The sequence below is a fragment of the Lissotriton vulgaris genome, chromosome 2_1 (assembly GCF_964263255.1).
Source record: "Lissotriton vulgaris chromosome 2_1, aLisVul1.2, whole genome shotgun sequence".
NCBI classification, from domain to species: Eukaryota; Metazoa; Chordata; class Amphibia; order Caudata; family Salamandridae; genus Lissotriton; species Lissotriton vulgaris.
In genome coordinates, this window is record NC_141687.1 from 1,535,590,914 (window position 1) to 1,535,603,620 (window position 12,707).

The 12,707-nt window shown below is 41.5% G+C and overlaps 1 protein-coding gene across 1 annotated transcript in view; it reads left to right on the plus strand.

Moving 5' to 3' along the window:
- The first annotated feature begins 954 nt into the window (after positions 1–954).
- The window catches only part of LOC147732854 (nicotinamide N-methyltransferase-like), a 54,230-nt gene continuing 42,477 nt past the window's right edge, over positions 955–12,707 (plus strand). Inside the window, exon 1 of the mRNA XM_086957401.1 lies at positions 955–1,149. Coding sequence (XP_086813527.1) covers positions 1,002–1,149 — 148 coding nt within the window. The 5' untranslated portion in view covers positions 955–1,001. The remainder of the gene's footprint in view (positions 1,150–12,707) is intronic.

Consider the following 12,707-nt stretch of genomic DNA (forward strand, 5'->3'; position numbering starts at 1 on the left):
AATTGCGTTTTTCAACTTCTATGTTTGCTGCATTAGCACACATAGAACTTGCAAATCGTCATTGTTTTAATGATTGTTTATGTGCAGGAAGGGATACCTTCCTGTACATCAACAATCACCAGAGGTGATTTCCTCGTTTTATGCGTGCTGCAGAATGCAGCACGCATAGAAACAGGAAAAAAACTAGAAGAAATTAACACATTTCTCTTTGTGCCCACCTACGCCTCCCCTGGAGGAGGCGTGGCGTTCAGACGCATTTCCAGGTTTACAATTTCTCGTAAATCCGGATATGTGTAAGGTTCCATGGGTGATGCGTAGGCACACCCACAGCAACACCCATGGAACACCCCTTTCACGCAAAGTGCAGCGTATAAAGGGGCCATATTTACAAGAACAGGAAAAGCCACACAGGGTGTGGCTTTTCCTGTCCTTCTAAATATGGGGGATTAAAATTTGCAGCCCTATGTATATACCGATATGAATGCAGCCCACTAGAGGGGCATCTTCAAATAATGAGAGCAGTGGTGTCCTCTGAGTGCTGTGCTCAGTTATTCTCAAGTGTCCCAATCCTCCGTTCTGCCCAACGCAGAGCTTTATGACTCAAGGGAAACATGTAACAGTACAGCTAATGGTAGCTACAACACACATGCTGATATCCCGCAGTGTCACCACATTCAGGCCTTTCATATGATGCGACACACCAAAGTAGCTCTGATATCTATCTCCAAGTCGAAACATGCAGGGTTGTAGTGTGCTGTAACTAAACTGCATTACATACATGTAGTTTCGGGAGATAGAAAAACAAGCAAGATCACGGAAAAAGTCACATATAGCAGCAGGACCTGCCTAAAAAAAAATAAACAAACAAAAACCACTAAGCAAACATGTGTCATGAAAGGCGGAACAAGGAATCACCAAAAGTATTTATTGTGTTCTCAACACTGCATTTTGCTCATCAAGCCATCGTATGCACAACCTATCAACAATTCCAAAGTCAGAACATGGAGTCCAGTTTAACATGGATAGATTTCTACAAGAAATACTTCGATGCAGAGAAGAGTTTGGCAAAATACTTTTCACCTCAATCTGACTTCGTAAGTGATTCAGTGGTGCAGCAAGTGGCTCGAGTTTCCAAATTCTTTGCTTCTGGTATGTATGTTCCTGCCTTTCGTATTATTTTCACTTGAATCGATTCTGTGTAGAAAAAAAAGCTATGCAAAATCCTTCTCTCTTTCAACATTTCATTATGAAATGTTGAAAAACAACAGGAATTTTATGCAATTTTGACGTGTGTGAAAACTGTGGCTTTTGTAATTATTTTGTTATTGATTAAAATTTGACATATCAATCCCTTGTAAGTTTAAAGTGAAATCATGTGTTGAAAACCTTTGCAAAATATGCCGTTGTTTACAAAATTGTGATGTACCAGTGCAAGAAGAATTTACAGTCTTTACAATAATTTTGAAGTCAAATTAAATTTGGTGGACCTTTCTCTTGCATGTGTTGAGTAACGAGTAACTTTATGGGAACATGCTATCTAAAGAACAGACTTAGTGAATGAAATAAGTTCAACTTTGCTATTATTTTATGCAGCAGTTCACTGTGTGAAAGGTAGAGAGCAGAACAGCAGCAGGTCTACAAAGTATGGCACAGCTGCTCTCTTCTCAAGTACTGGTGTTCACTTAGGCTCTTTTGCACCCAGCAGACACATTTGCTCCATAGTCCAAAGGTGTGTGCATGAAGTCTAGCTTTACTACTAGAAGGGTACCCTACTAGTACACAATAGTATGTTCAGGCAAACTTTATAACTTTTCCCACTGTGTACGTGTGTTGTGCAGTCCAGCATGCATGCAAAGTGTGGAACCTTTGGAGAAGACACTTTTCTCCTACTTTGCGCGGGTAATGAGAAGTTGTACTTTCCGATACGAAGCCCTGTCCATAAATGTTAGTGGATAGGGCTCTGTGTCAAAAACCATGGTTTGTACTGTGGGAACATCCCTCTACTACCCATGGGATACCCCATTGATGCAAAGTAGCGCGTAGCAGTGCAAAGTGCTGCTTAGTATTATGGGTTTTATGTGACTGAGCTATAAAAAAATATAGGTTGTAAGAAAGTTGATTATTATAATTCAAATCTGTTTATTGAAGGAAATGTTTCAAACATATATGCCCATCTACAACGAATGGCTGGTGGGGATGAGGGATAAGGTTTAAAAGGAAGGGCAAACAGGAATGGGGGGGAAAAGAAGAAGGAGGGAATCAAAGGCGAAACAGAGAACTAAAACGGAGCAGAACTGGGGCAACCCATACCGTTCCTGGCCAGATCTTAAGATAGGGGAATTATAAATGTGCTCATCGAAAACATGTTTTCCTAGATAGAAGGTTGGAAAATAAGCCCTTGTTATGGCTCAGGCCTGCAGAATAAATATTCATCAATATTGCAAATGAGAGGGTTGCAGGTGTTAGAAATAAGGGGTAAGCAGGAAAATGAGCAACGAAGTAGAACTTTGTCGTTGCTGTTGATGGGGCTGACTGTGTGCCTTTTGGAAATGTTGCTCTGGTTTTAAATACGACTGACAATGTTAGTGTGAAAGTCTTGCTGTTCATTTCTCAGAAGTACCACATACATTGTTGTAGAGTACCCGGCCAGCAGCAAATTATGATAAGGTCAATGTTGGGAAATTTTGGAATATGGACATGGTGTAATTTCTTCAGGACCTCGTGCCACATCACCCCTGGATGGATTTGTATTTAAACCATGTAAGTACCTTAATCCAGAGTGCCTCCCATGGGTAAGCTCAGTCAATATCTGACATTGTTCTGTGGTAAAATTTGGGCCATCATGCATTGCATCCTCTAAACTTGAAAGTAAGGTCTTGACACGTTCTTTTTGGACTTCTTTCTATCAACAAAAGGGGAGAGAGAGAGTATTCCTTTGGAATGGATACGTTCTCCCTAAGATATACACTTTTAACAAGAGGAATCCATTGGGAAGTGGGAAAAAGTTGTCCCTACTGTGGTTGGGAACACACTTGTTGTTTTTGGGTACCCCTCACACACCAACAGGCCCCTTGGTGTCATGCTTCATCATCGGGGTCCACGCATCCCTCTACGGGATGCGGCGTGCTGCGGCCGACGGTTACGTGGGAGCACTGATTTGACTAGGTGTGGTGTTGGTGAGGGGGAGTTTAAGTGAGTGTAGTGGTGGGGTTTAAATAGTGAGTGGGATTTAAAAAGTGCCTGGCTCGTGGGGTAGCAAAAAAACTTTAATTGGCCCCCGGGCTGGTACTAATAAAAAGGAGTTGGAGGTGTTGGCGTTAATAATGTGCGCCACCTCCTGTGTGTGTCAACATGTTTCGATGTAAAAACATCTTCTTTAGGACTGGGGTACACAAATCCCCACCTTACTCACGTTTTTCTATTTCAACTTTTTATTTTAGTAAAAAAAGTGAAATTTACAAGTGCAGGTGTATCAATGTACCTACAGAACAACCGCTATTTAGCTGACTGTTTTGTGATTGAAGTTTGTTACCCCATGAGTCCGTGATAACGTAGGGGTTACTCGTGCTTCCTTGCTGCAAGTCTATCAGGAGAATCCCTCTTCACTGCCCCTCACACCGGCTCTGTTGGAGGTAGTAATGTATGGATTATGGAGTTTTACAGGTAAGTTAACATTTAAATAAATAAAACGAATTTTTTTGCGCCCCCTTATCGTATTTGGGGATGCAGTGCACTCAACGAAATTCTTTTTATTTATTTAAATGTTTACTTACCTGGGAAGCTCCGTAATCCATACATTACTACCCCCTACCCTGCCCCTCCCCCTCCCCACGTCACCGCCCTGCAGGCACTCCCACTGCCGGCCGCAGCTGCGTGCATCGTCCTGCTTGTTGTCCTTGCAAATCATGTCTAATCTCTCCATACTCAATAACCGTGCTGCTTCAGTCAAGTGGGGAATCTTACAGCTACTTTTACCCTCTGCTCAAGGTCATTTTTGCCTCCTACTAATCGATTGGTTCAACACTGGCAGGCTTTCCTCGCAGAGGAATTCCATTCAACTAGAATTCTCTTCCCTTCAAAGGATATGTGGGCTCTATGTCTTGTAATTCTCTTTGAAATAGCAGTAGCAGCAGAGATTGTTTAATTGTACGTGTATACTGGGTCCTGGTATAAAAACACTGTTATGTACAAGAGAGACCCTAAGGCAAATAAAGTAAATAAGTAAGTCAACATCATGAAGATGTTAAATAACATGAGAGTAGAGATTGAATCATTCGTCACCCTATGTCATAGAGGGAATTAATGGCTTAATTTAAGCAAATGGGCTGCAATAGCAAAGGTTGACTTTAAACCAAGGTTTAGAGTGGAACGTGACCACTCAAATCTACACTCTTAGATTAGTGGAGAGAAGTGTCTATTGGTCATCCATGTTAAAAATGTTAGGGAGATTGTGAACTAAAACCAGGTTACTCCCGCATAAAGTGCCTTCTATTTGTAGCTGTCATATTCTTTTTTTTTATTTTTTATTTTTTATTGAGCATGATCTGTAGTATACAATCAAACATTTTCTTTACAAAAGAATAAATTCTTAATGAAACGATAATACATCAGGAAGGTTAATAGGAAGAAAAAAAAAACATTACAACCCAATACATGTGTACAGCTGATATGAAAGAAAGATAAAGAGAAAATGTATACAATTTACCTCATCATATCATATCAGTCCCTCTCTTATCAGGGGGGAGATCTTACATTGGAGTACCAGTTGGAGATTGGGGCCCAAATCTGGGTACCCCAGGTTCTAGCTTTTCTACCTCTTGTGCTATATATAGCTATCACCTGTTTGTATGTGGCAAGAAATTGACTAAGCCACATCTGAAAAGTGGGTACGTTGGAATCTTTCCATCGAGCCGCCAGAATAATACGAAAGACGGCAGTACCCAGGAAGACAATCCTCTGTTCCTCCAAACTATAACCTAAGGATTCGTCATGGCCTAGAAGAAGCGGAGGATCTAAGATTCCGCCCAAAAACTTGAGCCCAAAATCCTCCAATCATTGTCTGTAGATTATCTAGTTTCGAACATTCGGCAAACATGTGGATTAAATTTGCTTACCCCTGTCTACATCTTGGGCAGCAATCGTCTACCCGCAATCCCCAAGTGAAGAGTTTAGACGGAGTAAAATAAAGGTTTTAAATAGTTTTATAATATTGTGCTTTAAGGTTAGGAGCTAAATTAGTGTTGTGTAAAGGGTTAAGGAATAGTCAATATCCACATCTGGGTTTCCGAGTTTTATTGCCCAAGACCGGTCAACACGATCTAGATCATCATTGGAGGATTGAGAGAGTATGTCATATAAGGTACCTATCCTGGTAGCTCGTTTCTCAATAATAGAGAAAAAATAAAAGCTATCTAAGTTAATATTAAGTTTAGAGTTACGGATATTGGTAAAGACTTGGAAATATTTTAAATAGTCTGTGGATGGAATGTCAAATCTCCGCTGTAACCCCTCGAAAGATGGAATAACATTCTGTCCAAAAAAATCACCCAGTGTATATATGCCTAAATTCTCCCATCTCCTAGAGACATTATCATTTAAACATGATGATACGATCTTACTATGCCATAGAGAGGTGTATCTAGTTATTTTGGGTATGCCTAGTTGTTTAGAGGCAAATTTCCAAATTTTCCACGAGTCTCCAATCACCTTAAATTTGGTCTTTTTATAATATGACACTTCGAGTTGTTTCAAAAATAACCCTTGATATCTAACACCTAATCCAAGTTCAAAAATAGAAGGAATATAAAAGTCTATGTTGCGTGGATTGGAAGGTTTAACTTTAAAGAGCGGGCCCATTTGTTGGAGTAGTGTCGCCAAGGATAAAATGTCAGGTTCGGGATGCCCAGGCCCCCTCTATGTAGGGGGAGAGTTAGTGATGGTAGTGCTCTCCTTATTTTACCATAGTTCCATATAAATTTAGATATTGTAGAATCGAAGATTTTAATAGTACTACCGTCGGCCATCAATGGAATACCCCGGAATAAATAGAGTATTCTAGGAAATATGCTCATTTTAATATAATTCGCTCTCCCTATTATTGACAGATGTAGATTATCTACCCTCTTAAGATCAGTTTTTACTAACTTGATCAAAGGATCATAATTAAGCCGATTAATCTCTTTCACCTCAGCAGATATATTTACACCGAGATAGGTTGCGTTTTTAACTTTATAGGGACTGTTGTATATGATATTATTTGTGCAAAGAACCATGGTTTTATCTCTATTAAGTGAGTAGCCAGAGTAAGATCCAAAAACCTGGGTTATTTGTTCTATTTCTGCTACTGCATAAGCCGGATTGGTTGTGAGCACGGCAATATCGTCGGCGTATGCCAGTATTTTAGTAGAATATGGACCCACCTTAACAGGTTGTATTTGAGGGGAATTAAGAAGCTTTAAAATTAAAAGATTAATTACTAGGGCAAATAATATCGGGGAGCAAGGACAGCCCTGCCTACTGCCTCTTTGTACCTCAACAAACTCTGACTCAAAGCCATCGATGGATAAATTAGCCCTAGGACTGATATACAGGGCTTTTAGGGCTTTAATAAAGCCTGGGCCAAAGTTGTTAAATTCCATAATGTCCCATAGGAACCGCCAAGATACTCGATCAAATGCCTTTTCGGCATCGAGTAAGATCATCAACATCTCTCCCCCCGTGGCGCCCATGATGTCAAATAGGGCGATTACTCTGCGGGTATGATCAGTCGTACCCCTCCCAGGGATAAAGCCATGCTGCCACGGGGATACGAGATGTTCGATGACCCCCCTCAGCCGATTTGCAAGTATCTTGGCGTATAACTTTGAGTCAGAGTTTATGAGGGAAATAGGTCTATATGAAGATGGAAGCTGGGGGGGTTTCTCCTTTTTTGGGAATATCGCTATGTTAGTGTGTTTCCAAGACTCTGGTGAAGTTGAGTGATATTGTACCCCCAAAAACAGGTCTAATAAGTAGGGTAGTATCTGTTTGCCCAACAACTTATATAACTCTAAAGGGATCTTGTCGGGACCGGCCGCCTTTCCATTAGCTAGGTCCAACAGTGCAATCTCTAACTCTGCAATTGTAATTTCTTTCTCCAGATCTTCTCTACCCGCTCGATCAATTATTCTAGATAACTCTAGTTCAGGCAACCACTCATTGAGAAAGATTTTCGTGTCTCTGGTAGGTAGATGTTCATTTTCATTTTGATAAAGTTTTTGGTAATTGCCTCCCTACATTTTCCCCTGCTTCATAAATTCTGTTCCTATTGGCTTGATATGTTTCCGCCGCTTTTTGAGTTAACGAGCTATTCATTTCTGTTTTTAAAATCAGTAATTTTTGCAGTGTATGAGAGGTTGATACTTCTTGCTGTATTTGATTAGCATGTAGTATTTCCAGGTTAATGAGTTCTGCATTAAGTTGTTTGTCAATACTATCTTGAGTTTTCTTACGGTTAGCTACAAACGCTATGGTCTCCCCCCTCATTGCTGCCTTAAAACAGTCCCATACAGTGAATCTGGGTGCGCTATATTGACTACAATCAAAGAAAGATTGGGCCCATGATGTGATATGACTTATATAATCTGGGTTAACAAGAAGCTTGCGGTCAAATGACCATTGGATATTAGGTATTTTAAAACTATCCAATTCAAAAATTAACGTAAGTGCATTATGGTCAGAGATGGTTTTGGGGGATTTAATTATGTCTATTAGGGTCGTCTTATGTAATGATGTCATGATGTAGTCTAGTCGTGCATACTTATTGTGGGGATAAGAATAATACGTGAAGCCATTATCGTTCTGCTTCAACATGTCCCAAGTATCCAATAAATCATGACTGTCCATCAAATGGGATACTGCCCTGTACACTTTAGGTTTACGGCCGCTATAATTCTGTGGGAGTCTATTGTTTACTAACTTTCCTATATTTTGGTTAAAATCCCCACACAAAATGAGTGGACCAGCCCAAGAGGCCAGTTCTAATTCAAGTTCGATAAGGAGTTGTGGGTCGTCCAAATTAGAACCATAAAGCGAACAGATGGTAATATCCGACTCTAGTTGAACCACAACCCACCTACCATGTTTATCAACAAGTCGGCGTCTAGGGCTCCCCAAACCGGGTTTTACAAAAATAGCGACTCCCCGTACTTTAGACGTTTGAGATGTTGATGCAATCAGATTATATCCAGGAATTTTTAATACATTTTTATCACTCTCAGCTATATGGGTCTCCTGAATGCAAAGGATGTCGACAGGATCCTGATGTAATAATTGAAAAAGTTGGGCCCTTTTTCTCCCATCATTAAGACCGGCAACATTCCAACATCGCAATTTTACTCTCCCCATTCAAGACTATTCCCCATTAAACTGGTACCGTCTAAACAATATAGTTTGCACCAACACCAACCAATTTTAAATTCGATATTTACATTAATATTCCACTCCCAGTTCTGGTTAATCAAAATAAATGATATGTGACTCCAGTTACTTAAAAAATGTGAAGAAACCAATAAACCTTTAAAGCTTCTTATACTATAGATCAAGCTCATTTTTACAGTTTTTCCCCCATTTCCCCCTCCCCCTCCCCCTCCCTCCAAGCCCCTGCAAGCCACCCCCCACCTACCCCCACCCGCAAAGTGAGGCAAATAGACTCTATGAGAGTCTTTAGTGATGGAGAGACACTACCAAACCAGACCTAGGCTGAAAATATACATAGAGAAAACAGCCGAAAAGGAAAAGGAAAAAAAAAAAGATACGGAAAATATAAAGAGGCAGAAGGAGGCCAATTGATCTAACATGTCCATATAAAGTCTGAATAATGTCTAATACGCTCTCTTTTCTCCTCTCACTACTCTCCAGTCCAGTATCCGAGTTCCTTGTCTTCTCCATTTCTCAACCAGTAGCCACTAAAGAATCATCTATGCTGGTTTTTATCACTAGTAAGCCATTAGGTGAGACTGTCTAGGAACTCTTTGGCTTTTATTCCAGAAGTGAAAAATTTGGTCTGACCGTTGTATAGAACTTTCAATTTGGCTGGATTGTTAAGGTAGACTTGTGCTTTCTTCTCAATAAAGGGTTTGATAAGTTGTCGCAGACGCCACCTCCTTTCCACCGTAGTGTGGCAGAAATCCGGTCTCACAAAATAGGAGATGGAATCCCTAGTCCGTCGAGCTTCTGGCCTGACTCTATCTGAAATAGCTTGTCGGAGAAGAAACTTTCCAAAAAATACCAAGACTGCTCGTGGATAGTTTCCCTGCTTCTCGGTGGGTTTTAAGGTAAATGGGGTTCTATGCACCCATTGCACCTCAAGTTCCCAGTTCCATGAAGAGAGCTCAGGAAGTGTGTCTTTAAAGAGTTGGATGATGAAGGCTCGGATATCAGTACCTTTGATATTTTCAGGTATTCCAAGGACGCGTAGGTTATTACGTCGGAGGCGAGTTTCCATGTCCTCGAGCTTCCATCTGACATCACTTAGCTCTGCTTCATGTAATTCGACTTGTTCCTGTGTGGCTTTAGCTTCTGCCTCATTGATGACTATACGGTCTTCCATTTCTGTCATTCTGGTGTTGAAGGTATTGACTGATCTTGATAATTTACGCACTACACCCTGTAGCTTGTGTAGAGCTAATTGCGCTTTACGTCCATCCCTTGATGTTTCCTCTCGATGGGAAGCGATAGCCTGGAGGACTGTATCCATCACCGTGGAGAGCGTAGCATCCTGTTGATGTGAAGAGCACCGTTGTATCGGACGCGAGCCAGTGGCATGTTCTTGAGGACTCAGTGCTATAGAGGAGGAGTAGTCCCATGTCAATCCCAGGGCCCTTTTCTTCCATATGGTAGTTCTTTTATTTTCCCTGGATTCTGCAGTTCTCACCTCATGGTCACTCTCCGTCTTGGACCCAGTGTTAGTTTCAATATCAAGCTCAGAGTCATCTGACCATCTTGCATCTTCTATCCCTTCTGATATTGAATAAAAATCAGAGGGATCCCTGTCAGTATCAGTAGGATCGGGGGTTATCTCATCTCCATCGGGCTTCTTACTGCCATCAGGGACCCCCAGCAAGTCCCCAGATTTTTTGAGATATCTCTCGCCTCTAATGTCCCCAAATCGCTCTCTGGAGCATTGCATATGGCCTGGTTGAGCTCATATTGCGGCGTTTGGCCATCCTGCTCAACCACAATCACTGGGGTATTACAGACTGTTAGTATAGCTTCGAGTAATGTTACTGGTGCTAGCGCTGGTAAGGCTACCAGTGTGGTCTGTGTCAGTGATGTTGATAAGGCTATCGAGACAGTAGAGAAAACAGGAGTATCGCACGAGGAAAGGTTCTCCATACCTTGTATTCCAGCGGTAGGGTCTGCCCCAGCATTGGAGTGTAGTATTCCTGCCACTGAAGCCATAGATTCCTTGGATATCGTAGAGGTTTTTTCTACATTTGTACAGGTAATTGCACTAGTGTCCGTTATTTCCATACCCCTGGTTTTGCCATTCTGGATTTGCCCACTTGATGTCACTGTAGACCTTGGAATAGCACTCTGGATATTCAAAGTTGATGGTAGATCTGCCGGTATCTGTATTGAAGGGACCGGAGCCGGGGCCGGAGCAGACTCAGAAGCAGGAGTGGGAGTCTTCCGGAGCAGCTCAATTACTGAGGGACCAGCTACGGGCGTATTAGGCTGTTGTCTGGAGCCCTTTGCCGGTTTACCAGTTACAGCGTCGGACTCAGCAAAATCACCGCTCCCTTCCAGTCGTGCGCCGCCTCGCTTTGCCACCAGCTCTCTATCATGGAGAGCCTGCTTCGCTGCTCTGGTCTTGGCTGCGGCAGCAGCTATCGTAGTGGCGTTTTTCGGCACCTTGTCACAGGGGTCACTCCGTGAAGGCGGAGCTGCGTCAGAGAGCCGAGTTATTTGATTTAGCTCTAAGAGTTTATCTTGCTTCTTTTGTGTAGTTGCTTCTCCGGTCTGGATACGGGCAATTAATCTCAGCACAAGCACCCCTATCAGTGAAGTGCAAAATGAAAAACGGAGTTGTAGAGCACTCGGATCCGGTGCAGCCATCAAGAGTCGACCCTCCACTCTATTCCCAGACATCACTCCGAAATCGCCATCTGGGATAAAAAAGCAACAACGAGGAAAGGGGTGAGTCCTTTTACACCCATTATTTAGTTAGTCGAACGAGACATCTTCGTTTCTTTGCTGTCTCTTTGCCGTTTTCAAAGCGCTGGCTTGGGAGCTGCCTCACAGCGGTCTAACACGCCGCCGCCATCTTGCCACCTCCTCTAACACGCCGCCGCCATCTGTAGCTGTCATGTTCTAGTGTACTAAATTCAGGTGACTATAAGATGTCTAGAACAAGGGAAGCCAATGGGTAATATTTATGAGCCCCTTGCACTGACGTACCATCACTTGTTGTGTTGCTCTGGCATCACATATCACAAATTCATATTTATGAGGTCAGGCAAAGCCACTTTGCCTGGCTTAGTACAGCCTCATAAATATGGAGCAATGCAATTGCCTTACTCTGCAATAGGGAGGCATTTAATTATTTTAGTAAATAATAATAATAATAAAGAATTATAATTTTTTTTTCAAAATGGGAGCAATTATGAAACTCATACAAAGATTAATTTGGACACTTATAGTAAACTATTTGTTAAAGTCCATTATAGTACATTAATCATAGACCAAGCAACATGAGAGGCTCAAACACCTGGCATTAATACAATAATTGACCCAGCCATTCATTCATAAGAAAGATTATACCAGTATTGCAAAATTGTAGTGGAAAGAGGGACATAAAATAATACGCAGACAACCCTGGTATAACCATCCAAGTTAAAACAATTATATCAGGCAAATTCCATACCCCCCCTAGGGAGGCATTTCATGGGCGTTGTGGTGGGTGTTCTGATGAATTTTGACGTTTCCCCAGATTTACAAAAACATGTAGATCTGGGGATGCACCAAAACTTTACTCCTCCACAGGGGAGACACAACAAGGAGAAATAACTTTATTTCTTCTCATTCGTTCCTCTTTTCATGCATGTTGTATTCTGCCGCACACATAGAAAGAGTAAAATGCCCCCCAGGATAGCTTTACTTGCCGATAATCCTGCCGACATCACAGGCACCCTTGCACCATGATGCAAGGATGCCTCTGTTGGAGCTAAGCTGCCAAAACTGCACCAGCACTGGGGGAAAGAACAAGAATGTACCTTATTAGATAAATACGGTGAATTCCTGCTCTTTCACTTTGTCGTAGGGCAGCACGGAAAGATGACTTGCTGTGCTGTCCTACGTTAAATCCCCATAAATGAGGTCCGATTTCTTTCAAAATTAAAGGAACATTTTTTGAACTGTAGTTCTGATAACCATAGTATTTTAGAGAAAGAAGAGTGATTAAATTATCTAATGGAATCCAACCGATAAAATAATTAAAAAGAACACTTTTTACTGATTTGTAGTGTTACAGTGTTATAAATAGTCCCTGTTAAGAAAGGCAAATGGGCTTGGACATTTTAGACCAGCTCCAATAAGAAAAATAAATCCCACATTTTCTTTGTCGAGTTAATTGGAATACCAAGACATTCTCAACCAAATAATACCACAACTCTGGAGGGTTGTGAGGAGGGTTATTGTAGAATTAGAAGCAACGTTTTATTTAATTT